The sequence below is a fragment of the Arachis hypogaea genome, chromosome 9 (genome assembly GCF_003086295.3).
Source record: "Arachis hypogaea cultivar Tifrunner chromosome 9, arahy.Tifrunner.gnm2.J5K5, whole genome shotgun sequence".
Taxonomy (NCBI): Eukaryota; Viridiplantae; Streptophyta; class Magnoliopsida; order Fabales; family Fabaceae; genus Arachis; species Arachis hypogaea.
In genome coordinates this window covers 38,358,662-38,384,558 of record NC_092044.1, presented here as the reverse complement: position 1 = coordinate 38,384,558, position 25,897 = coordinate 38,358,662, and the positions used below count along the sequence as shown (strand labels likewise).

General features: G+C 38.6%; 2 protein-coding genes and 1 non-coding gene across 12 annotated transcripts; 1 reads left to right on the top strand and 2 right to left on the bottom strand.

The window, feature by feature from the left end:
• Positions 1-8,530: 8,530 nt before the first annotated feature.
• LOC140175110 (uncharacterized) lies at positions 8,531-10,720 on the bottom strand. The gene has a single exon (XM_072202036.1). The coding sequence runs from the start codon at positions 10,718-10,720 to the stop codon at positions 8,531-8,533; it is 2,190 nt and encodes a 729-aa protein (XP_072058137.1).
• Positions 10,721-14,644: 3,924 nt separating this feature from the next.
• TRNAL-UAA (transfer RNA leucine (anticodon UAA)) lies at positions 14,645-14,726 on the bottom strand. Its single transcript has one exon. It is a non-coding gene; the product is annotated as a tRNA-Leu (tRNA).
• A 922-nt stretch (positions 14,727-15,648) lies between these two features.
• On the top strand, positions 15,649-22,113 carry LOC112710880 (sterol 3-beta-glucosyltransferase UGT80A2-like). 10 transcript variants are annotated; one of them, XM_072202918.1, is made up of 13 exons: positions 15,659-16,027; positions 16,540-16,656; positions 16,807-16,866; positions 17,210-17,309; positions 18,164-18,722; positions 18,992-19,162; positions 19,947-20,024; positions 20,222-20,279; positions 20,371-20,548; positions 20,672-20,814; positions 21,116-21,163; positions 21,243-21,392; positions 21,655-22,113. In XM_072202918.1, exons 7-13 carry the CDS (start codon positions 20,005-20,007, stop codon positions 21,748-21,750), a joined length of 693 nt encoding a protein of 230 aa, XP_072059019.1. In that variant the 5' UTR covers positions 15,659-16,027; positions 16,540-16,656; positions 16,807-16,866; positions 17,210-17,309; positions 18,164-18,722; positions 18,992-19,162; positions 19,947-20,004; the 3' UTR covers positions 21,751-22,113. The 10 variants fall into 10 exon arrangements, with proteins under 10 accessions (XP_072059023.1, XP_072059026.1, XP_072059025.1 ...); XM_072202924.1 differs by lacking the exon at positions 17,210-17,309 and having other exon boundaries at positions 15,657-16,027; positions 16,540-16,866; positions 18,164-18,453; positions 18,652-18,722; positions 19,947-20,010; XM_072202920.1 differs by lacking the exon at positions 17,210-17,309 and having other exon boundaries at positions 15,657-16,027; positions 16,540-16,866; positions 18,164-18,453; positions 18,652-18,722.
• Positions 22,114-25,897: the final 3,784 nt, after the last annotated feature.

The following is a 25,897-nucleotide window of genomic DNA, read 5'->3' as shown; positions in this document are numbered from 1 at the left end:
TTATATATTCGTTTACATTGTAAACAAGATAAGTTAAACAATACAAATTAATAAATATACTACAAATTATCTATATTTATAAATAAAATATTTAATTTATTTATTTAGAAAAAATTCTTACTTCTAATCGTCATGTTAGAATTTTACAAATTGTCCAGTAAAATGCTCTTAAATAATTTTTGAAACAATATTAAAAAAACTTGAATAAACCACAAAATATATTAAAAATTTATTTTTAATGCATAAGATATTTATTTAGTAGAAATGGCTTAATTTAAAAAAAATAGTATAACCACTCTGAAGTGGTGTTTTGAGAAATAAGAAATGGGTAACAAATAAAATATGAAGGTTTTTCTCCCAAATAGGCTCAAAGCAACAATTATATGCTTTTTCATAGATGTTTTAGTTTTCTTATTTAAAATAATTTTTTATAGATAATTCTATGTTACTAACACAAAGTTCGATAAAAATTAGATTATTTTTTTTATTTTTTATGATGCTTTTTAATTCGATAAAAATTAAAGATTAATTCATTGTAAATTTAGTTCTATTTAAAAGGTTGTCATTAATTAATACATTATAAAATAATACATAAGATGAGATTTAAAATTTTAAAACATATTTAAATAAATGAATAAATTAATAACTCAACTAATTCAAGTGGATTAAAATAGGAGTATTTTTAACATAATAGAAATATGTAACCTAAATTGTTGCGACGTTTTAAATAAGTAAATAAAGGCTTCTTTGGCCCAAAATGCAAAAAGGCAACTCAAGTTACTACCATCTATCATTATAAGATTTGATAAGATGAATGTATGTCAACGAATCTCAACTCACACGATATTCTGCCTCTTTCTCATCTCAAAGGTTTCGAATTTAACTTCTACCAACGACAACAAAAAAAAAATAATAAATATATGAAAAGTGTGTAAATATGTATTGTACCTAAGTTTAGACAATTTCTACAATAAGATAGCTTGTAATTGTGCCATCCTTGTACTGTTGCAGAATATGTTCCCCTAACATACCATTTGTTATCCAGCATATATTTTCAATACATTTCTACAGGTGTAGATGATTTTTATCTTTTTAAATCTTAGCAAAACCTTTTTCTTTTTTACTTGGACCTATTTAAAATTTTTTAATTAAATTAAATAAATATTTTATTTACTAAAATAAATATTTTTAAGTTTTTTTTACAAAAAATATATTTAATGTCTTATTTCATTTACATTGTAAATAAAATAATATTACACGTATTTTGTTTTTACTGTAAATAAAATAAGACTAAAAATATGGTGACCGTATGACGTTTACACACGTATTGTGTAACGAATTTATTTTGTTTACAATATAAACAAAATACCTATAATATTATTTCATTTACACTGTAAACAAAGTAAGACATAGAGATGCCTATATATAGGAGTTTCGTTCACAACACAGAGGATTAATATCAGACTCTTTAGCTTCGACAACGAAGTAACTCGCTGGGTATGCAACAAAACGGGATTTTCACACTCAAAAATGGCCTCATTATCACCATTTCTTGTAAGGCAATTAGGATACACACATATAACCAAATATCCACTACTACTAGACATTATGACTAATTTACGGAAGAAAAAGGTATAGAAGAAATAGTGAAATGTCGTTTGTGAAGAATACAAAAGGTTGCACATCCTTTTATAGCTGCTGAAAATTTGCCGTAACGTATCTCGTTACACTGTGAATGTCATAATTTTTCACGTATTTTGTTTACAATGTAAACAAAATAATATTACACGTATTTTATTTATATTGTAAACGAAATATACACGTCTGTACACGTCAGTCTTATGTCATTTACAGTATAAACGAAATACGTATAATATTATTTTATTTGTACCGTAAACAAAATAAAATGTAGAATATATCTTTATAAAAAAATTTAAAAATATTTATTTTAATAAATAAAATATTTATTTAGTTTATTTTTAAAAAAATTCACCTATTTAGCATATGGCATCAGAAATAGGTATCAATGCTAGAGGGTCATGTTTAAACCAAACTTCTAAAAACTAAATCGAAAATCGAAGAGTAGTATTATAAATTAAAAAATTTAAAGATTTAACTAAGATTTATTTAAAATTAAATCGATTATAATAAAATAATATATTTATGTATAAAATATATAATTTTTTAATAAAATCTTTTTTATATTATTTTATTATTTTAAATTAATTGATTATTAATAAATTAAATCAATTTGATTAATTAATTTATTATTAGCCAATTTTTATCTTAAATAGAATCAATTCGATGATTAATTCTCAATTTCCAATTTGATTGTCAGAACACTGGTTTAAACTAACTCTTCCTTCAAAGATGTATTTTGCAGGCAATACACTAATAATAAAAAAATAAAGGAAAAAGAAAAGAACCGTCAAGAATCTATTGGTATTTGTACCATCTTTTTTCTATCTCTATCTTTTTCCCCTTTCAGCTTTTTCTTTTGTTTAATGGTTCTTGATTTTTTAATTTGTGTGAAGAAAAGAAAAAGACAAACATTAGAGTTTTTGAGTATCATTATTGTTCGGTTGTCGGTTTCCGGACAGGTCGGGTGAGTAGGTGAGGGAATGGGAACGCCTCTACTTTGGTCGTGCTGGAGTTGGACTTGCCGAGTAGCCGAGTACTCGTTGCAGAAGGAGAATGAGGGGGGTGCCACCTGCAAAGACACTCCGACGCTCTAGTCAGCAATGTGCAGGCGGGAAAATGGTTAGATGAAAGGGTATGACGTACCTAGAGGGAAGGGTAGGTCCTTCCCTATTTATACCATGTCAGAGGTGGGCCCTGGGGGGGACAGGCCCATTTTCCCCGAAGCTTCCTCAACCATATTGCTGAGGTGACGAGGACGCGTGTCCTGGCACCGTGGCGAGCGCTAAGGACTCGGTCGCTCGGATCGGGTTCTCGATGGGTCGGGCCGACCCGCTCGTGGTTTGGACCGGACCGTAACAATGCCCCCACGCGCCGATAATCAGCCGTATAGGCTGTTGGCAGCGAGTTTTCTATCATTGTCGTCGCTTGGTCGGTCGCTCGTGTGGGAGACGCGCTGCCCGCATGCGTGCCCGTTCGCGGTTCGAGGCGTTCCTTTGTCGCCTCGTTTCTCACGCGGGGCATTAAATGCCCATAAAGGATTGAAAAATCCCGTGTGTGCAAAGACGGTTCTGCCCCCAGGTCTTTCGCGCTTCCACTAGAGCGGTTTTGAACAGTTTTATGTTTCTGTTCTTCTTCCATTTACTTTGCTTTTCTGATCATACTGCCCATTCGTCCTTCCTGCGCTCTCATCACACAAAGGTTGTTTCCATTGCTCTAGTGTGCTTCGTCCTTATTTGAATTTTCTCAATTCATCCAGGTAACTACTTCTTTTCCTTTTACTTTAATGATTGTTTGCATGTCTGCCATGATCATTTTTCCTGTGCTTGCTCTTTTCTTGTTGTTCATGGGCGCATTTTTGTGGATGCGCTTTCTTTTTCTTTTGTTGACTGTGGTGTGTCATGGGGGGTTTATGTTTTCATTTTGGTCTTGGTTTGTTTGGTCCCCCTTGTGGTCACGGCACGAGGGGTTTCTTTGGGTTTTTCCCGGATTCCGGCCTCACGGACTAACCGCACGGTGCCCCACTGTAGGTATGCCTCGTGTCGTTAGCCGAGCTTCTAGCTCCGCCGCGGGTTATGACCCGTATGCGTGAGTGGTTTCCGACCTCAGGAACTCTCCCAATCAGATGGGTGAGGAGGAGCTCACGGAATTTCGCCAGGCCGAATATCTCTGTGGGGGTACCGACGAGGAGGCGAACTATGATGTTTATGTCCCCGCCCCTCACGAGCGGCTTTATGAAATTAATTTCAATGCCCCCCGGGTTGCCGATTGGATCTGGTTTTACAAGGCCATGTTCACTTAGGTCGGGGTCCGCATCCCCTTTTCCCCCTTTCAAATGAGCCTCCTAAACCGGATTTCCGTGGCACCGTCTCAATTGCACCCGAACAGCTGGGCATCCATTCGCTGCTTCGAGATGGTGTGCGAGTACTTAGAGCTACCGATTTCTGTTGACGTCTTCCTCTTTTTCTTTAATCTAACTAACCCTTCAAAGGAGGGGAAACATAAGAAAGGGTTCATGTCCTTCCGGTCTGCCCAGGGCCGGAGAATCTTTGGCTTGTTCGAGGACTCCTACCATGGGTTCAAGGACAAGTACTTTAAGGTCCGCCCGGTTAAGGGTCGTCACCCTTTTTGGTTATCTTTGGAAAAGGAGCGCCTCATCCCGACGTATTGGAGTTTCGGGGCGGGGTCTAATCCTTTTATCAAAGTTACTTATAAAGGGATGTCGACCGTGGATCGGCGGATAGCCGACATTTTGTGGGCAGTTCTTGGGAGGAATAATGTGAATCCTCATCTCCTAATGGGTAACCGGGAGGCCGCTCGAGATTATATCCGTGAGTTCTCTTGTCGTGTAGTCGCTTGTTTGAATTTTCCTTTGCTGCTTCCATTAACTTGTTCATTTTTCAATTTGTTCTGTAGTGGGGCTTTCTGCCGAAGTGATCGGCATGGATAACTTGTATCAAACCTTTCTTCAGGATGACGAGGGTGAGGAGACCGGAGGACAGCAGGTGACGGTTCCTCCGGAAGTGCCTCCTCCTGAAGTCGACGCGTCTGCTAAAGTTGCCACTCCTACTTCCGCAACCCCAATTCCTCCCGAGGTTCCTATTCCCGGGCACTCGTCCTCTTCTCGCCGGGAGGAGGAGGAAGAATTGTCCGTTATCCCCACCCCCAAGAGACAGAGGTCGCAGTCTAGTCCCGAGGGGGTTTTGACTGTCATGGAAAGGAATTTTGATGTCGGGACCTTCATAGATGCCCAGCTGCTTCCGGGCACGGAAGATCATTTCCATGGCACCGACCTCTCGGGGCAGGCTCGGTGGATGTACCGTACCCTTCTTTGTGGCGCGGCCATAGCCCGAAAGGCTGAGTTTGAGCTTTCCGGTATGGCCTCGCTTCGTCGGAAGCTTGAGTTTGCGGTTGATGCCAATAACAAGTACAAAACCCAAGTGAAAACGCTTCAGGATCAGTTGGTTGAAGCGGGGAACAAGCTTGACGCCGCCCAGAAAAAGACTGCTTTAGCCGAGGAGAAATTGAAAACTGCCGACGCCTCCGTGTCCCGTTTGACGGAGCAAGAGCTGACCTTGAAGAGCCAGCTGAGCGCTGCGCAAGGTCGGGTGTCCGCTCTGGAGAAAGAGCGGGACGAAGCGGAGGCGGCTGCCAAGGCTGCCCGAGAGGAGGCCGAGTTGTTCAAACGAAAGCATAAAGAAGTCAAGGGGCAGGGCAAGAATGCGATTTTCATGACTGAAGAGGCCCTCAAAGCTCAGGTGAAGATCGTTTCTCCGGACTTCGATGTGTCGGCGATCGGAGTTTTCAAGACCATTAAGGATGGTAAACTTGTTGATATGCCGAAGAAGTGATGTTTGTACTATTTGAACTTCTTTTTGTTGAACCTTTGTATTGTGACTTTGGTGCCCGTTAATGGGTTTGTGGGCTCGTTTGCCCGTAAGTTTAACTTCTTGTTTTATTCGTTGTTGATTTACTTCGCGTTTCCGTTTACTCGCGTTGGCCGTTTATGGCGTGCGTTCTTGTTATGGTCGTTCACCGTGTTTTTTGAACTGAGGGGCTCCCGGGGTGATCAGTCCCGAGACTGCGTATCATCGTTCTCATAGTGGTCGCTCAAAAAGTTAGAAATTAGAAAATAACATAGGCAAATATAGCATGTAGAAATTGGGCAGGTTCAATCATTGTAACAAAGACACTGAAGTGCTATTACAAAATAGATGGCTTATGAATAGAACCTCCTTAAGTTATCCGCATTCCATGTCCTCGGGACCTCCTTGCCATTGAGTCTTTCTAGTTTGTATGCTCCTCTTCCGATTACCTCCTTGACTCGATATGGTCCTTCCCAGTTCGCCGCTAGTTTGCCTTCTCCCGGGGTAGACGGGCCGATGTCGTTACGCCTCAGGACGAGGTCGTTTTCTTCGAACTTTCTTTTGAGTGCTTTGGCATTGTAGCGTAAGGCCATTCTTTGTTTTAGCGCTGCTTCTGCCAGATGGGCCATTTCCCTGGTTTCTTCTATCAGGTCTTTCTCGACGGCTTCCTCTACTCCCTCCAGGAGTAATCGTGGACTCGGCTCTCCGATCTCTACAGGTATCACTGCATCTGACCCGTAGGTTAGTCGGAAAGGTGTCTCTTTAGTGGAGGATTGCTCGGTTGTTCGGTAGGACCAGAGAACCGAGGCTAGCTCGTCGGCCCAAGCGCCTTTCTTGCCATCCAGCCTCTTCTTGAGCCCTTGCAGGATGATCTTGTTTGCGGACTCGACCTGCCCGTTTGTCTGTGGGTGCTCTACCGAGGAGAATCTCTGCTTTATGCCCAGGCCGGTGAGGAATTCTGTGAACTTTTTGTCGGTAAACTGTGTCCCGTTGTCCGAGATGACGACTTCCGGGATACCGAATCGTGTTATGACTTGTCTCCACATGAATTTCCTGCAATTGGACGAGGATATGCTGGCCAGCGGTTCGGCCTCTATCCATTTTGTGTAGTAGTCGATAGCGACTATGAGGTACTTGACTTGTCCCGGGCCGACGGGAAAAGGTCCTAAGAGATCGACTCCCCACTGCGAGAATGGTCGAGAGGCCGTTAGCAAGCTGAGCTCAGAGGCGGGTGCACGATGAAAGTTGGCATTTTCTTGGCACTTGACACACTTCTTAACGAATTCCTTGGAGTCAGCCATCATCGATGGCCAGTAATATCCAGCTCGGATTAGCTTCCTCACTAGGGCTTTGCCTCCTATATGGTGGCCGCAGCATCCTTCATGGACTTCCCTGAGGACGTAGCCCGTCTGGTCGGGGTGTAAACACTTCAGTAGGGGATGATTGAATCCCTTCCTGAAAAGCTGACCCTGGATGATGGCGTATCTGGCGGCTTCCCTTCTTAACTTTTTGGCATCTTTTTCGTTGTCGGGGAGCTTGCTGTTTTCTAAGAAGTCGATAATGGGATCCAACCAGGAGGGGCTTAGCTTCGAGAGGTGTAATGTGACTGCCGGCTCCTTCAACTTTCCTTGGATTAGAGACCGGTTACCCTCTCCCGGTTTGGTGCTAGCCAACTTTGACAAGAGATCTGCCCGTGTGTTCCTTTCTCTCGGGACGTGCTGGATCGTGACTTCTTCAAACTTTTGGCTCAAGTCCTTGACTTTTTCCAAGTATTTCTGTAGCAGTGAGTCCCTAGCTTGATAACTTCCGTTAACTTGGGAGGTGACGATTTGCGAATCGCTGCATATCTCCAACCTTGTTGCCCCGACCTCTGCTGCTAAGGTTAAGCCTCCTATAAGGGCTTCGTACTCTGCTTGGTTGTTTGAAACGGGAAAATCGAACTTAATTGACTGTTCGTATACGACTCCAGCCGGGCTTTCCAGGATAATCCCGGCACCCCCGAACGTCTGGTTGGAGGCTCCATCTACATGGAGCTTCCACTGTGTGTTCGTGTCTTCGACCAGATCCCCCGCTACTTCCACCAGGAAATCCGCCATCGCCTGCGCTTTGATGGCTTGCCGGGGTTCGTATCGTATGTCGTATTGAGAGAGTTCAATCGACCAGGTCATCATTCTCCCCGCCAAGTCGGGTTTTTAGAGCACTTGCCGGATCCCCTGATCCGTTCTTACGACGATCTGGTGACTTTGGAAGTATTGCTTCAATCTCCTCGAAGAGGTCAGGAGTGCCAGAGCTAACTTCTCCAATTTGTTATATCTTAGCTCTGCCCCTTGTAAGGCTCTGCTGACAAAATAGACTGGTTGTTGTGTCCGTCCTTCTTCTCGTACCAAAACTGAGGCCAAGGCTTCTCCTGTTATGGCGATGTACAGGTATAACGGCTCCCCTTCTTTTGGCTTCCCGAGGACAGGTGGTGCCGCCAGGATTTCTTTAAAATGCCGAAAGGCTTCCTCGCATGCGGGTGTCCATTCGAACGCCATTCCTCTCTTCATGAGATTGAAGAAAGGTAGGGCTTTTGTTGCCGACGCTCCGAGAAAACGTGATAGTGAGGCCAGCCGACCTGCCAACCTTTGGACGTCCTTGATACTGCCTGGGCTCTTCATTTGGAGTATCGCCTGGAACTTCTCCGGGTTGGCTTCTACCCCTCTTTGGGTTATCATGAATCCGAGGAACTTTCCAGCTTCCACAGCGAAAGCACACTTGAGGGGATTCAGCCTCATACCGTGTTGCCTGAGGGACGCGAATACACTCGCCAGGTCGTTCAAAAGGTCGTCAGATCGTGTTGTTTTTGCGAGGATGTCATCCACGTAGACTTCAACTGTCTTCCCTATGAGGTCGTGGAATATCCTATTCATCAGCCTCTGGTATGTTGCTCCCGCATTTTTTAGGCCGAATGACATCACCTTATAGCAGAAAGTTCCTCCTGGCGTTATGAACGCCGTCTTGTCTTCGTCTGGACGGTGCATCGGTATCTAGTTGTAGCCGGAGTAGGCGTCCATGAAACTTAAATACCGGTATCCCGCCGCAGCGTCGACGAGTGCATCTATGTTAGGGAGGGGGAAGCAATCCTTGGGACATGCTTTGTTAAGGTCAGAATAGTCTACGCACATTCTCCACTTGCCGTTGTGCTTTTTCACCAACACTACATTCGAGAGCCATGTAGAGTAGTCTACTTCCCGTATGAAGCCTGCTTCTAGGAGGCTGGCCGTCTGCCTGGCCACCTCCTCTGCTCTTTCCGCCGACATCTTTCTCCTCCGTTGGGCCACTGGGCGTGCTTCCGCCTTGACGGCTAGATGATGCGAGATGATTTTTGGGTCTATGCCCGGCATGTCGGCCGGAGTCCAGGCAAACAAGTCCTTGTTGGCTCTTATCATTTCGACCAAAGGCTCCTTCAACTCGTGTGGGAGGTTCTTGTTAACGAACGTGAATCTTTCCTCTTCGTCACCGATTCTGAACTTCTCCAGATCCCCTTCTGGTTCCGGTCTAGGCTTGTCGTCTACTCTGGCATCTAGGTCGGCTAGGAACACACCGGACGCCTCCTTGGACTTCTTTCTAAGGGAGAGGCTGGCATTGTCACAAGCGACCGCCGTCTCAAGGTCTCCTCTTATGGACCCTATGGACCCGTTGTCGGTAACGAATTTCATGATTAGCAGCTTTGTGTTGATTATGGCCTCGAAATCATTGATCGTTTTTCTTCCCAGAATGATATTATAGGCGGTGGAGTCTCGGAGGATCACGAACTCGGCCATCGCCGATCTCCTGTCCTGGGATTGTCCTACTGAGATTGGCAGGGATATTATTCCGTCTGGTTTGATGAAGTGGTCGCCCAATCCAATGACCCCGTGTTGGTGAGTTGTTAGATCGGCATCCTTTAATCCAAGCGCATCGAACACGTTGCGGAACATGATGTTCGAGTCCGCTCCCGTGTCGACAAGGATGCGCTTGACGAGACCGGTCCCCACTCGGGCCGTTATGACCATGGGTGGGTTTTCCGGGACGTCGTCGAACCATTGGTCTTCTGGGCCGAAAGAAATGAATGGAGGCTTCTTAGAGTTTCGCGTCGACGAGGAGGAGATCGACAATATCTTTGTGTCCTTCTTGTGTGCGGATCTGGATCTTGGTGCGGCGTTTTTGGCCGTTACTACGTTTATCACAGTGAGGCCGTGTTCTCCGCCTTCTGGCTCTTGTCGTCGCTTTGCCGAACGGGTTTTGCCTTCTTCGTCTTGGTCGCGGTAGCGCCTCCTTGGCTCCCTGATTAGGTGGGAGAAGGCCGCTAGTTTTCCTTCCCTTATCGCTTGTTCCAGTGCATCTTTCAGGTCAAAACAATCCTGCGTTAGGTGGCCATAACCCTTGTGGTAGTCACAATAAAGGTTTTTGTTCCCTCCAGTGCGGTCCTTGAGTGGTCGGGGCTTCGGCGGGATTCCTTTCTCGGCTATTTGTTGGTAAACTTCCGCGACGGGGAGAGCGAGCGGAGTGTAGTTGGTGAATTTCCCGACTCGGGGGAATGTCCTTGGTGCCTTACTTAGCGCCTCTTCCCTGGTTTGTCCCTTTGGCCTTTCCCCATTTCCCTGTTGTCGGGTTTGATTGTAGCTGGGCTGCCGTTTGTTGGCGGCCACTACTCGGCTGACTTCCTCGTCGTTTATGTACTCTTCGGCTACCGTCTGGATCTCGTGCATTGTCCAAACCGGTTTCATGGTAAGATGTTTTCGGAAGTTCTCGTTGAGGAGGCCATTTGTCAGGCAAAGACTGGCCACCGAGTCGGTTAGGCCATCGATTTCCAAGCATTCATCGTTGAACCGATCTAGGTACTTCCTGGTCGGTTCTCCTTGTCTCTGGGTTACCCCTAGAAGGTTGATGGGGTGCTTTGCCTTCGCTATCCGTGTTGTAAATTGGGCCAGGAATGCACGGCTGATGTCCGAGAAACTGTAGATGGATCCTTGCGGGAGGCCGTTAAACCACCTGATCGCTGGCCCCGCTAAGGTTACTTGGAAGGCACGGCATCTTACCTCGTCCCCCACTCCCTCCAGATTCATCCTGTCCTCAAAGGCCGTGAGGTGTTCTAGAGGGTCTTGAGTTCCATCGTACCTCATGTCCGTTGGTTTGTCGAAGTGTTTCGGCAACCGGACCTCGAGGATAGATCGGTGGAATGGGGTGACGCCCATTATCACAGGTTGTCGTGTTCTCTCGGATCTCCTTTCCCCGTCTTCGCGACCTCTTGCCGCATGGCGGGTTAGCCTGCTCCGGGAGTAGATGATCGTGTCATTTCGTCTTCTCGGGATAGGAGACTCCTCCCGCGTGCTCTCCGCTTCCGTTCGGGATGCGGATGTACGCCGCGGGCGGCTTCGGTGAGAGTCTTCCTCCTCGCTTTCGGGGGACGGGGTGTAGCTGGGATCGGTAGTTCGTTCGTCCCGCTCCCGGTCGGCCAACTGTCGCTCCAAGTTCTAGACCCTGTGGCGTAGCTCCTGCATTATTATGGCGCTGTCGCCGCCTGTTCCCCCGAAGGGTCGTGCTCTCGTGTGCTGTTCTGTGTGTTGTCGGGGGGACCTCCGCCGCCCCCTTAGCGAGGCGACGGAGGCTGCCCCCTCCGCTCCGGCTGCTCGGGCTTGGTCTCCGGGACCCAGCGCGACTTCCATTTAGGCAGAACTCCCCACAGACGGCGCCAATGTTCGGTTGTCGGTTTCCGGACAGGTCGGGTGAGTAGGTGAGGGAATGGGAACGCCTCTACTTTGGTCGTGCTGGAGTTGGGCTTGCCGAGTAGCCGAGTACTCGTTGCAGAAGGAGAATGAGGGGGGTGCCACCTGCAAAGACACTCCGACGCTCTAGTCAGCAATGTGCAGGCGGGAAAATGGTTAGATGAAAGGGTATGACGTACCTCGAGGGAAGGGTAGGTCCTTCCCTATTTATACCGTGTCAGAGGTGGGCCCTGGGGGGGACAGGCCCATTTTCCCCGAAGCTTCCTCAACCATATTGATGAGGTGACGAGGACGCGTGTCCTGGCACCGTGGCGAGCGCTAAGGACTCGGTCGCTCGGATCGGGTTCTCGATGGGTCGGGCCGACCCGCTCGTGGTTTGGACCGAACCGTAACAATTATTATTTTACAAATAAAATTATCTTCTGAGATAAATTAATAAAAATTTAATTTTAATGTATTTATCATATAAAAAACTATATAATTATTTAATTAGATTTATGTATTTAACTTATTTTATAAATAAGGTATTTACAAATTAATTATTTTTGATACTTTGGACGATATACAATTAAATTATCTATGTAATTTTTTTTAGTACATAAAAGTTACAATCAAATCATGAAAATAATGCAATTTTGATTTAACAAGATCCAAAGTATATCTTCGTTTCTCATGCTGCTGACTGAGTCATGTTTAAATTTTTTTTTTCAAATGTATTTTGCAGCAATACACTAATAATACAAAAAGGAAAAAAAAAAAGAACCGTAAAGAATCTATTGGTATTTGCACCTTTTTTTTTTTTGCATCTCTATCTTTTTAACGCTTGCAATGAAGTGTACAGTGAGATAATAGTAAAAAAAAAACAATCATAAGATTAGAGTGACCTATTTTGATATAAATTCTATTTTTTATATAATTCATATTTACATATAAATTGAAGACAATTTTAAGGAGAAGATATACATAAATTAATAGTATTATTGTGCATAATTTTTTTCGTTTTTCTCTATTTTCCTTTAAAATTATTAAAATATGTTCTTAGTTTTCAAGAGTTGATATATAGCTTTGATTATCAATTTCAAACTAAAAAAAATAGTTTAGTAAAAAATTATAATTAAAAATGTCTTTTATATTAGCGATAAAATATATTTTTTGATGATTATTCTTATCTATTTAACAAGTATTTTGTTGGTTCAAATATATATATCATAGATTTATAACAAAAAAATATAGAATTATTTGTTAAGTATAACCAATATAAAAAATAACTAATATTTATACATATGAACTTCTAATGCAAAAATATATTTAATTATAAAAGAATTTCAACCAATTGAAACATAATCATTTTTCTTAACTTATAATGAAATTTTAACATAAACTATATATATATATATATATAACAAAAACTAAAAATGCAAGAAAAAAACCATGATATATGTTTTTTAAATAGATAATATGTATACATATAGTTGTGTATCCTGATGAAGAGATTTTTGATGGTACAGAATCAATTGAAATTTCATTGCAAGTATAGTTTTTAAACCAACAAATAATCCTTTCATGCAAATATTTGGTTGTCACAAGTAACAAACCCCTAAAAATAATAATCGAAATATTTAAATCTCGGATTGTCTCTCAAAGGAATTGGAGGGAAGTGTTCTTGTTATTGGTTATGAGGTGTATATTGGAGTTTTTGAATAAGGAGGCAAAAAAAGTAAATTGCAAGAATAAAACTAATAGCTAAGAAAGACTCTTGGCAAAGAATGAGAACTAGAAATCCTATTCTCATTATCATCCTCAATTGTGATAAGAATTATCCATTGCTCTCACTTAGTCAACCTCTAACTATGAAGGAAAGTCAAGTGGATAAATCAAATTGATTCCTCAAGTCCTAGTCAACTCTTAAGGAAAGATTAGCTTTAGTGAAATTCAAATCAATTAGCAACTTCTAATTATCAATCAACAAGAGACTTTGACAACTCAAGAGTCACTAATCACTCAACCAAAGCTAGGAGGAGAAAATTCTACTCTAACTTCCTTCCAAGCATTATGTCAAACACTTGGAAGGCATAAAAGGAAAGCATAGTAAAATGACAACAAGAATGAAATCTAACAACTACTAATTGCAAAGAATTAACAACAACAATCAGAGAAGACACAATTAACATGAATTACCTCAAATTGCATTAAAAGAAAATAAGAAGAACAAGAGTGTATCAACAACAAAATATACAAAATAAGGGAGATCACAACAAAAGAATAAAAGAATAAGATGTAGTAACAAGAAATTGAGAAAAAGAAGTAGATGAAAAGAAGAATTAAAGTCTAGATCTAGAGAAGAATTAAACCTAATCCTAATTCTAATTCTAGAGAGAAGAGAGAGCTTATCTCTCTAGAGACTAACTAAAACATGATCCAAACTAAACTATGACTACTTGGTAACTAACTGCCCCTGACAACTCCCAATCCTCCTTCAATCCCTGAGTTTAATAGCTATAGAAGTGAGTTGGATTTGGACTTGGGAAGCCCAGAAATCGCCCCCAGCAGATTCACTTTAAGTGGGTCATGTGCGAGCACCGATGCGTATGCGTACGCGTCGCCATGCGACCTCCCATCCACGCATGCGCGTCTGTTGCGCGTGCGCGTCGGTGAATGCATCCCAAATCCTTGATTTTTCATGATTTCTCATCTTTGCATGATTTTCTCTTCATTCCTTTGATCCATTCCCAGTCTTTTCATCCTGAAATCACTAACAAACACATCAAGGCATATAGTGGGATCAAAGGTGAATCAAAATTAACAATTTAAGGATCTAAAAAGCATGTTTTTATACTTAAGCACAATTTAGGAGAAAATCATAAAACCATACTATTTCCTTGAATAAATGTAAAAAAAAATGGATAAAATCTACCTAAATTAAACACAAAATGTATCATAAAATAGTGATGCATCATATCCATTAACAATAATAATATGTTATAAATAATAAAATATTCTATATTATTATTGGAATATTATATCAAATAGCTTAAAAAAAATAAAAATAAACAAACCAATAAATCAAATCCGAATGTAATCTTTATTCATATATTTTAAAATTCAATAAAAAAAAATATACACATCTATTGATATATGACGCAAAATGTAGAATAACAAGAACAAAATAAAAATTTACCTAATTTATTTAAGTAAAAGCAAAGGACTTGATGATTGGCCCGTAATGATTAGACGATCGATGATTGCACAATGGTGGATGAAAACAATACATACACAAAACATATCAACTTGATAAATCTTTGCAAAGCAATGGGAATAACTTAATTTGTAATTTATTAATAACTTGCTTAAAGTCTTAGCCTTTAGTTTTCTCATAATAAAATATACGAAAAACATCGACAGCAGGGTTCGAACCTGCGCGGGCAAAATCCAACAGATTTTAAGTCTGTCTCCTTAACCACTCGGATATATCGACGACGATGAATTTTAGATTCTAATTAGTATTATAATAGACTTATATAACAAGCGGTGTTCAATATTAATATTTTATTCGTGTTCACGAATCACGATAGTAATTAGATAAAACCATTTTAAGATATCAATTAAATTATCATGTCGTCATGTTTCTTAACAACATTAACCTCGAAAGTCATCTTAAAATATATTTAAAATATTTGGGATAGAATTAAAATAAATTAAATATTAGCAAGTCTTAAAATTTTTTAAAATTTTGGTTTACTTACGATGAGAATATATGCCCATTTAATTGTAACCAAACTAATTTATTTTTCATTCACATGCAATGAGTTAATTGAACCAAGAAATTATCCAAGTAAATTAAAACAAATCTGAAGAAGTGAAACCATTGACTAATTGACTGAAGGGAACACTAACGCGACCTATCTTGACTGTGATTCAAGTTTGCTTACTATGAGAGTAAAACACTAAAACCTAGCTAATTAATCCAATAACTTATATATAAGCTTAAACACAAATCAAACTAAACCAAGTCCTAGCAGCACACTTCTGTACATCATGTTTATTTCTTTGGAAAGAAGGACTATATTATATGGAGTTATATATAGATTAACTTAATTTCTAACAAATTTTATATTCGATAAATTAATTCTACTTAATAAAAAAAATTTGAACTGGTTCACTACTAGAAAACTAGTTATTACAGACGGATATTTTCGACAGATTTTATCCCATGAAAATACAGACGGAATTTCAGAGGGATTTTTTGTCGGAAAACAAAAAAAAATGAATTAGCATAAATTACAGAGAGAAAAGAGAATTCGTCTATAATTCTGTCAGAAAAATTAATTTTTTTCGTGGAAAATGGTTACAGACAGATTTTCCGTCGGAAAATATTAGATTAAACCTAATTCTACCCCACTCTTTTGAGCTCCATTCACACTCCACTCAACTAAAACGAGCTTCTTTTTCTGCCGCCGCCGCCGCTTCTCCTCGTCGCATGAGTTTCAGTCACATCCAATTCCAATCAATTCAACAATAGCCGCCGTGGCTTCACCTTCCTCTAGAAACCAGACGCCGTCCTCCTCATGCTCCTTTTCCTACCCCTTCGCTTCATACACCTCCGGCAATTTCGCTCCCGAGCCTCCCCCTTGTCCCCACGCGCTTCTCCTCCTCCTTTGGCCACCATCAGCGTTTTTCTTCCACCTCTTCGCCACCGTGTCCAACATCGTCATCCGTGAGATTCTACTCGGAGCAACCACCAAGCTCCCCCTGACAACACTCCACGGCTATAAAGAGGTATACTCTGATTTTATGATTCTGTTGCTTAGGGCTCAAATTTTTCTGTGCCAATTTTAGGTTTATCAATTTTTCTTTGCAGTTTCTATCTTCTCAAAACAATTTAGGGTTTCATTACAGAGACAGAGATGGCAAGCTTTCTGTGAAGGAACTCTAATCCTCTGATTCCATTAGATGAATATATGAATATTCGCTTGCTGTTATTGATTTTGTTTATAAGTCTAAGTTATAATTAATTTCCATTAGATGGACGGTTTTTAAGTTTCTTATTGGTTTTCTTAGCCAATAATACATCTATCTTGGTTTGGCGCCATTGATAGTGATTGAGTGTGATCTGAGTGTTAAAATTATGGATCCGATTCAATTGTTATTCACCTCGTTCTTCTTGTGCTAATAAGATTTTGGTGCTTTTCATTTAGTTTATTCTTTTGTCATTGCCTCCTTTCAAGTTTATTTTATTTCCCTCAAAAAATGATGTTTTATTCAATATTCATATTCATTGACAATGATAGGTTCAACTAGAGCCCACATCTTCATGGGCTTTACTACGCAAGGATTTTGCTGCACCATCAAAATACACTGGTATATTTCAAGCATCTAAAGATATTTTCAGAGAAGAAGGTTTTCAGGTCTAAACAATAGCGCACAGTTTATCCAATTCTGTTCAAGTGCATTTTCTTTTGTAAGTTATCACTTATCAGCATAAGTTTCTATGACAAATTTACACGGTTTTTGGCGGGGGAATGTACCGGCATTGCTTATGGTTATGCGATATACAGCTATACAGTTTAGAGTTTTACATAAGTTGAAAACTCTTGCCTCTGGTTCTTCCAAGTCAGGTATTTTACTTTATTACTCAGTGTTGCAATATACTCGCTATATTAGCAAAGTATTTCTTTGGAGACTTAGGCTGTGTTTTATCAGTTATCATGTCATTATCAGTTATACAACTTCTAAATTATTGTTTCATGAACTGTTGAAACTCTTGCGAATATGTTGCTGGATTTGATTTTACCAAATGTACTTTGTGTGAGGCTTTATTGAGTAGGAGATGTTGTCAGTTAATGTGTGTATTTATGCATGGTTTACGTTTTAGGGATGCAATTACTTGCAGGAAATATCTCATACCTTATCCAATTTTTACTATATATTGTTCATTGGTTTCTTTTCTGTTGGCTGTAGAGGATCACAGTAGTTTGAGCCCTTATCTGTCCTATGTCAATGGGGGCATTAGCTGGATATGTAGCTACAATAAGGGGGAGCCAAAGATATAGGAAACAAGGTTATAATGCAATTTCAAAATTAACCTGTGTAATATTTAAGTGCTTTGAAGGCTAGTGAATCAAATAACTGGTCTTTTTTCGAACACCCTCTGCCAGCTGATATGCATTTTTCCTTACCATGATATGCTTGAAAATTTTAAGTTGGCATTGTTCTATTTTGTTTGTTTTTTTTTCGTTGCAAAGAGTGGGCTTTTGGCTTCTCCCCGTTGCTTCCCCATTCCTTCTTGTCTAATTATAGTTATACTGCCAAATTTAGTTTGTCGTCTTATATCCTGTTTTGCTGCATTGGCCGAAGCCAAAGCCTTCATTAATGAATTTTTGAACTTTCTCTATTTATCCCTTCCTGTGAATTTAGTTTTCTGTTAACATGAATATGTTGTTTATGCTCTTCTTCTCTGCTTTGAACGGATATAGCTAGGTTGTTAGTTTCTTTTGGGAGGTAATAGTTGTATGATTGCATTAAACAAGTAGGAAAATAAAGGTGGAAACAAAAGTAGGTACAGGTGATGATATAATAATAAGACATCATAGTGTCCTATATCCCAACAAATAACAAAGCATCAAAAAGTGTTGTCATGCTGGACAAAAAGCTCTCCTCGGTGTGTCATTTATATATAACCTTGCTTATTGTTGGTGTTTGCCATCTCTAGTTATGTACCACTTGACTCAAATGACAAGGTAGACACACACTATAAAACCCCTTCACAACATAGCTTCACAAGCATTTATATATATATATATATATATATACACTACCACCCTGTCTCCTTTTACTCCAGATAGATTCATATTCATAAATTTGTTACGCTACTAATTAATTGAGCCTATTTATTTGCATACATTTCATCATCAGCAAGGGAGCAGCTAGCTGCTGTGTATATGAAGAATGTTGATGAGGGAGAATTAGTTGTGGCATATAAGTGAAATGGGAGCTATTTCTTCAATGCTTCTGGTTCTTTTGATATTGTGCAGTTCTGGTTTTGGTGGCATAGTGTTTGGTTTGTTGAATTTCAGCAGCAACAACAGAGCTGGTTCATCTTCCTCACCTAACAATGAGGTGGTGTCTTATGGGAATGGGAAAGGAGCAGAGTTAGAAGAGAAGAGGGGTGTGCCATCGGGAGCTAATCCTCTCTATAATCGCTGGTAGAAGCTAATTATTATCTGATCGGGACCACACAGACTTCAAAAAAGAAACTAAAGGAATCTATCTATCTATATGTCTACTATTAATTTTAATTAATAGGATGTTGTTATTATCTGAGAACATGCCAAAAAAGTATCCCCATATATAAAACTTTGTTATTATCTCAGATTGTTCAATGTTTTCTTTGTTTCTAACAGATATGCGGCCGAGGGAGATCCAACTGGTCATGAGTGGGTACCTGCCCTCTGTGATGTCTCAATCAGACCTGGTTGGTTTTGGCATCCTTTAGAACTTCCAAAGTTTGCAATCAATCTGCCTGAAATATACTATAAGAATAATTGCTTTTATTCTTTTGCTAGAGGAATGTTGCTTTTACTAGAGGAATGTTGCTTCAGATCCTCAATTAGGTTTTACTAGAGGAATGTTGCTTTTATTCTTTTGAATGCATGACCATATACAAGTAGCCATATCAAAAGGATTTCTTCTCCTTGCTCATGCTTTCATATATTAATATGTTTATTTATATGCTTTCTTCAGATATGGTCAAGAATAAAGGCTTCTTGCCATCGGGCCGCTCAGAAATTCATAAATAAAGAAATCAGATAAAGGCTATTATCAACTCTTTGCTTCCAGCTTGCAACAGTGCTGATCCAGATACTCATGTTGCATTTAACGCAGATGCAATAATTGCCAACCCTCCAGCATACGGTTAGACTCTAAATTTTTTTGTCCTTTTCCATTCATCATAATAACACAATCAATAACATAGACAACAAAGTCTCTTTCTATTGTAATGAGAATGTAATCAAACATTTTATCAAATGACAATAGATTGTATAGTAACCAAAACTGGATTCAACAACAAACTTGCTGCCTGGTAAAATTTAAGGAATTTGATCATCTAAGGTGTAGAGGTACAATTTACATATTAAAGTGCAGAACGGTAATCTCAGTTCATTATACTGTGCTTGTATTGTATAAAAATCTAAGCTGCTTATCCATTATCAGCAATTCAGCACTTTAGGAAGTGCACGTGCATTTCATAGAATGCTATTCTTAAGTTTAAATTATTTTTTACAATATCACCTAAAGGTACAACTGTTTGAAGATTACATTGTCAAATAATGAAAATGGTATATTGCTAATAGTTATATAGGAGAGATTAATTTGCGACCTGTTTCAGCAGCTGTGAGAATCAAATCATGGCAGAAAGAGAAGGAAAGGGAAATGCCTTTCACCATTGATGATTTGATGTCTTAGTTTTTACAAAGTCCATAATGAGTGAATTATATCTTAGATCTTGACAAGAATTTCCTCCTTTTGTGCAACTAAGAATGAAAAAGTCAATCACAAATTGCTAATAGCAAATTGAAAGAAATTCATCGACAGAGTATAGAAATGACTATAAAATTAACAAATAATGTGGCATTGTTTACATCTAATGTATGATGAAAAAGTATCTCACGTTCTTTTAATGTATGAAATTATGCAGGGCATATTCATGTTGCTGAGTTTCTAAAAGTTCCACTTCACATATTCTTTACAATGCCATGGACGTAAGTCTTGCTTGGTACACGGACTAATCCTGCACTTAGTCACCTATATTTTTAATCGAATTATGTGCTATATTGCATCATTCATTGACTTGGGCATTAGGAAGGTTCTTAGTAAGGCTCATTTATTGATTTGTTGTTAGCATAAAGATTATATGAGCAACTAATATAGGTGTAAGGATCTTATTCTAATGATGTTTGACTATATTTTCAGGCCAACATATGAATTCCCTCATCCTCTTTCCCGCGTTAAGCAACAAATGGCATACAGAGTAAGTTACATGGCCTCAGAGAGTTAATAAAAAATAATCAATCAGTTTCACTTGATATGACTAAGTTATCAGTTTTTTGTATGTCTTTCAGCTGTCATATCAAATAGTTAATTCTTTAATCTGGCTTGGAATACGAGATTTAATAAATGAATTTAGGAAGAAGAAACTAAAGCTAAGGCCTATTACTTATCTAAGTGGATCTTATACGTCCCCTCCTAACATGCCCTATGGTTATATATGGAGCCCTTATTTGGTTCCTAAACCAAAAGGTTAGATATGCATTTATATTTTATAGTGTCATCTCATCTTTCCATTTTTGGCACTCTCTAACTCCGAGCTGTTTCTTGACGATGTTACGATAGACTGTTTGTGTTTTGCTTCTTATTTTGCAGATTGGGGACCCAACATTGATGTTGTTGGATTTTGTTTCCTTAACCTTGCTTCAGATTATGAGCCACCAATATCATTATTAGAGTGGCTTGAAGAAGGCGAAAAGGAAGGCAAAAAACCTATATATATTGGATTTGGTAGCCTTGTGAGTTTCTTTGTGACTGTTCACTTGTTTGGGCTTTTGGATATGTGATTACACAGCAATAAATTCGTAGTTTTTTTCCCACGAGTCTAGCAACCAGTAGACTCTAATTGGAGTTGTCAAGTCTTCCCATTATGGAGTGATATCCCAGCACTAATTATTTCAATAAGCAACACTCGAACTTGAGACCCTGCTTAAAGAGAATAAGTTCAACCAATAATTATTGGTGCATTCTTTTTTATTTGAACATAATCTTCTCAGGTAACATTGAAACCTGGTTGTAAGATGTTCTAAATGTTTCCAGGTGCATCATGGGGGTGCTGGAACAACTGCTGTTGGTCTTAGAGCTGCAGTAATGTATCTTGCATTTGTGAATTTTGTAATCTAAGTGGTATATTCATCTTACAACAAGAACATCTCTGTTTCTGCAGTGCCCAACAATAATTGTACCATTCTTTGGGGACCAGCCATTTTGGGGAGAGCGAGTGCATGCCAAAGGAGTAGGCCGGGCACCGATTCCAGTGGATGAATTTACATTAGGCAAGCTGGTTAATGCTATAAACTATATGCTGAAGCCAGAGGTAATATATATATGCGATCAAAGTGGTTAGTATTTGTCTCATACCATATGTACTAGAAAAAGGAAAGTAGAGAAAGCTTTTAGATGTAAAGGGAACTAATCATCAAAGACAAAGCCAAGCATAAGATCCATATATAATTTCCTCCTAAAATACAACATGGAATCATACAGAAGAGAGTATAAATAAAACAAATGCAAGTTATGTTCACAATTTTGGCTTTTTATTAGCACTACATGTTTTACATCGTTCTTACATCTCACAGGTAAAAAGGAATGCCGAAGAACTTGCCGATGCCATGAAACATGAAGATGGGGTGGCAGGAGCAGTTGCAGCCTTCTATAAACATTATCATCCTTAAACACCTGATTCCGAGACCAACCATCAACCGGTAGCCACCGTGCCTAGACTTGGGTTCTCCTTCCTAGGATGCTTTGGTCTCTCTAGATCTAAATCCACAACTTCTAGATAGATATCAATCCTCGTTATTCTAGATAGATATAAATCCTCGTACAGCTAACTGGCTCACTTAAATCACATGTTCACCCTTCAGTCTATTCTAATGTAATGTGCCATTAAGAAATGTAAATCGTGTTTTTTTTTAATTCTGTGTAATCATATCCATGGATATTTCTGAACGATCCATCAGGATCTAATTTACTTGTAAATGATAATCACTCTTTTCTCTTATTTAGTAGCAAATAGTGAATGTTCGTGCTCCTCATTTCACTGATCAATGCTACTTGTTTTACACCCACTGGTGGATGGAATGTAAATTCCATTTACTTTAGGCCCTATGTCTTATACTAAGAAATCAAGGTATATTAACTCAGATTCTTACAAATGTTATTTCAGATATAATTGTTCCAATCTCTGTTGACACTTATACTAGAAAAGCAGAGATTATTTTGTGCATCCTCCTCTAAGTTTCTATAGATGAATTTATAGTTTGTGAATTCAGGTAAACTATTTTTTAGAAGTTGTGTCGATGTGAAAGATATCTGTGCTCCAATCTCATTGCATGCATAAAAAAATGGATGGAAGATAGCAAAAGAACTATACATAATTAATTCAAAGATTTAAGACTGAGCCTGATAAAAGAACTAAATTTCAATCACCAAAAGAGTATAAATTCATACATAGTCAAATGGAGACATTAAATAATCCGGCAAACAAATACCAACACAAACGTAAACAAAATACAATGTCGTATGTCACTAGACGGCTCATATGCCCACAAGAAAATAATAAAAACAAAAATAATAATAAATATCCTATGTTGCAAATCTAATCTTGTGGAAATTCATAATCATCACGATGGTGATTATCATACAGCTTATTAAGATTTTCAATGGCATTTTCTTTGATCCTATAGCTGATCATATTATGATTCTTTAATACGAGTGAGACTGCAATCTTCATGCGAACCCCATCATCCACCTAATAAAATTTGAATAATTACACATTAGGCTTAACTACCTAAATATAAAAGAAAGAATGAAGAAAAAGATTAGTGCATAACATTACTTTTATGTTAAAATGATCATCTTCAAAACAAGTTATCATCCAACTTGCAACCCACACACCCGCGTCACTCCTACATATCGAGGAAGCTATATTAGAGTATTATATAATTGCATAAATTTCATATCAATAACTACTAATTATACGATCTTACGATCCAGCTTCGAGGGTCGAAAGGCCTTCCGGCTCTTCAAATTCAAATTGTGAAGAAATCAGATTTGGAGTGGTCTCAAAGTCATAGAATGAACGATCTTCCAATAGCTCGTCCAAATAAATGGCCTATTTATGTCTATGTTAGAGTTTGTTTTTTTAGTCATATATGTATACAATTAACAAAAAAAGGGAAAATATAGTTACTAATTTCAAGCCTGTCCTCTTTCGCTTGAACTGTTTCTCAATGGGTAATGGGTCTAGCAAAATGATTTGTCCTTTAACACGATCAATCACTACGAGGTACCAGTGTTCATGACCTTCGTCAGTAATTTTAGATACAGGGATAAAGACCTAATCAAGAGAAAGTCATTTTAGTTTTTAAAATTATTTTATGCCAATATTTGCTAATATGAATTTAAAATGATATAAACTTACTCTTTTTAAGCAGTCAACTTTGCCCAAATAAACATATGTGATACAAAGCGTCAGACAGTCGGGATCCAATTTTGTCTTCTCTGATAGCTACATTATTTCACCCACTAGTTTATATGCGCAATACAAATAACAACTACCAATATCATTTTAGTATACACTCCTACATACTGACCGCAAAAGTTGTGGGTAAAAACCAATAACCACTTTCTCTGGTCAACTCTATCCTCATCATATCTGCTACTAAGTCTAGCACAAGAGAAACGATTGGCTTTCCTAGCATCAAGCTCCTAAATACATCTCTGTGAGCTGTAAACTCTGAAAATACTATATCCTCCTCGTAGCTACCAAAGATAATTTAACATAAATAAAAATAGCTAAACAAATTAACAACATCGTTAACAAATAAAATTCTAATTGAGTTTACTTACTTATCCATCAAATGATTACCATACAAGTATGCTGCAATTGCAAGTTCAGTTTTGTCCAAACCCATTAAAGCTGTTGGTCTAAAACAGACTTGCACCCACTAAATATGTAAAAAAACTGTTATTAGTGAAATAATAATAATAATAATAATAATAATAATAATAATAATAATAATAATAATAATAATAATAAACTACTTATTACTTAGTACTCACACTAGGTAGCTCTAATCCAGGAATATTGATTGGAGCAAGTGAATATGTTCTCCTTTTTTTAGCAATGGACAGATCTGTCTTGGCCTTCTCAATACAGCATAGCAACAATGGATTATTCGACGCACTACTTTGTTGGTTAAAAGTCTTAGAATTGGAACCAAAGACCTTAAACACCTTAGAGGGAGAGCTGACATTATTTTCCAATCGTTGAACAAGAGATTGGACTATTTAGGTCAATTGCTCAACAGAATTAGCTAATGAGTCTAAAGTCACTCTGTCCTTCAATGATGGATTGGGTTCACTGTAACATTAGAACATTGCATGCAGGGTCAAAATCTCATTTTATTCACTATGAAAAAACCAAAGTCCATTTAGCTTTTACATAAAAGAATACAAAAATATAATTAACATGAAGAATATGTACAACTAACTGAGAACAAAATTCTGAGATTCAGATCAATAGGCTGAGAAGAAAGTGCTGCACTAGGCTAAGAAGTATTGGAAGAAAAATCAATATTTGGTTCAAGAATGGAAATTGAATGAAGGAGGAAAGGAGCTTGAGCAATGGGAATTGCGGCTGGCGGAGATAATTGTGACTAGGTAAAAATTTTTGATTGACCAGAACAAAAAGCAACAAATTCTATATCTATTAGCACATATAGGAAGGTAACAAACACAACAGAGATCACATAAAAGATGCTTTGAAAATTTAGCAGCCAAATTATTCCCAAATTGACAAAGGACCATACAATCAAATTAGTTCCAAAATCTAAACACAGTCTACCATCAACCTTCATCACAAGATCACCATCATAGTAGCCATAAACGCATAACATTAAATACCAGCAAAGATAAACAAATAATAGATATTAGAAATAGAGAATATTCAGCAGATCATGTATTGCAAAAACCAGATTAAGACTACACCCTACAATCTACATAGTCAACTTATGGTCAAGAAACAAAAATTGCACAGTCAAAATTCTTCCACTTGACTCCAATAAAATTTTTTAAAAATAATAATAAAAAAACTACAGTTACTCTCAAATTATGCCCCCACCACCACTAAGTCCCAAACTATAGTAACACAGTTCGTCATCATCAGAATAAGCTTATGCACTAAAGCTAACCGATCAAACATAAAAACAACTTCAAAAAGGGGAAGAAAAAAAGGAGAAAAATTTTAGTCAACTATATACTTAAAAATCATAAAAACAGAGAAATTTTGTCTTTTTACTATTCCTTAAAAAAAGAAAAAAGGAGAAGGTACATGAGAACTAAGGAAAAATAAAAAAAATTATTAAAAGAAGAAAGAAAGTACCTTTTGTTGAAAAAGAAGAATAAAGACATAATATTGTTGTTGTGCTAGAAGGTTTTCTTGGATTAGGAATGTTATTAAGGGTGGTGCTTGTTGTTTGAATGAAGAAGAAAGAGTTCGTGTTGATCACGGGAGATTGAAGGGAAGAGAAGTGAAGTGAAGTGAAGAGAAAGAATTTCTGTAGAAGCAGAGAAATTTCATCCTTATACTCTTCCACTTCCTCCTCTATCGCTGGGAAAGTAGAGAACGAAGGAAATCAGCAGTGAGAGAAAAGTTTCCCAAAAAATCAGTGAAAAAAGGGAACGAAAAAGAAAAGAAAAATGGAAGAAAGAAAATTTAGCAGTGAGCAGTGAGCAGTGAGCATTGTAAGCATCTTTTATTTTTTTTTTAAGATAATCAATATAATTTCTATTTTATTCTTTTAATCAAAAGATGTG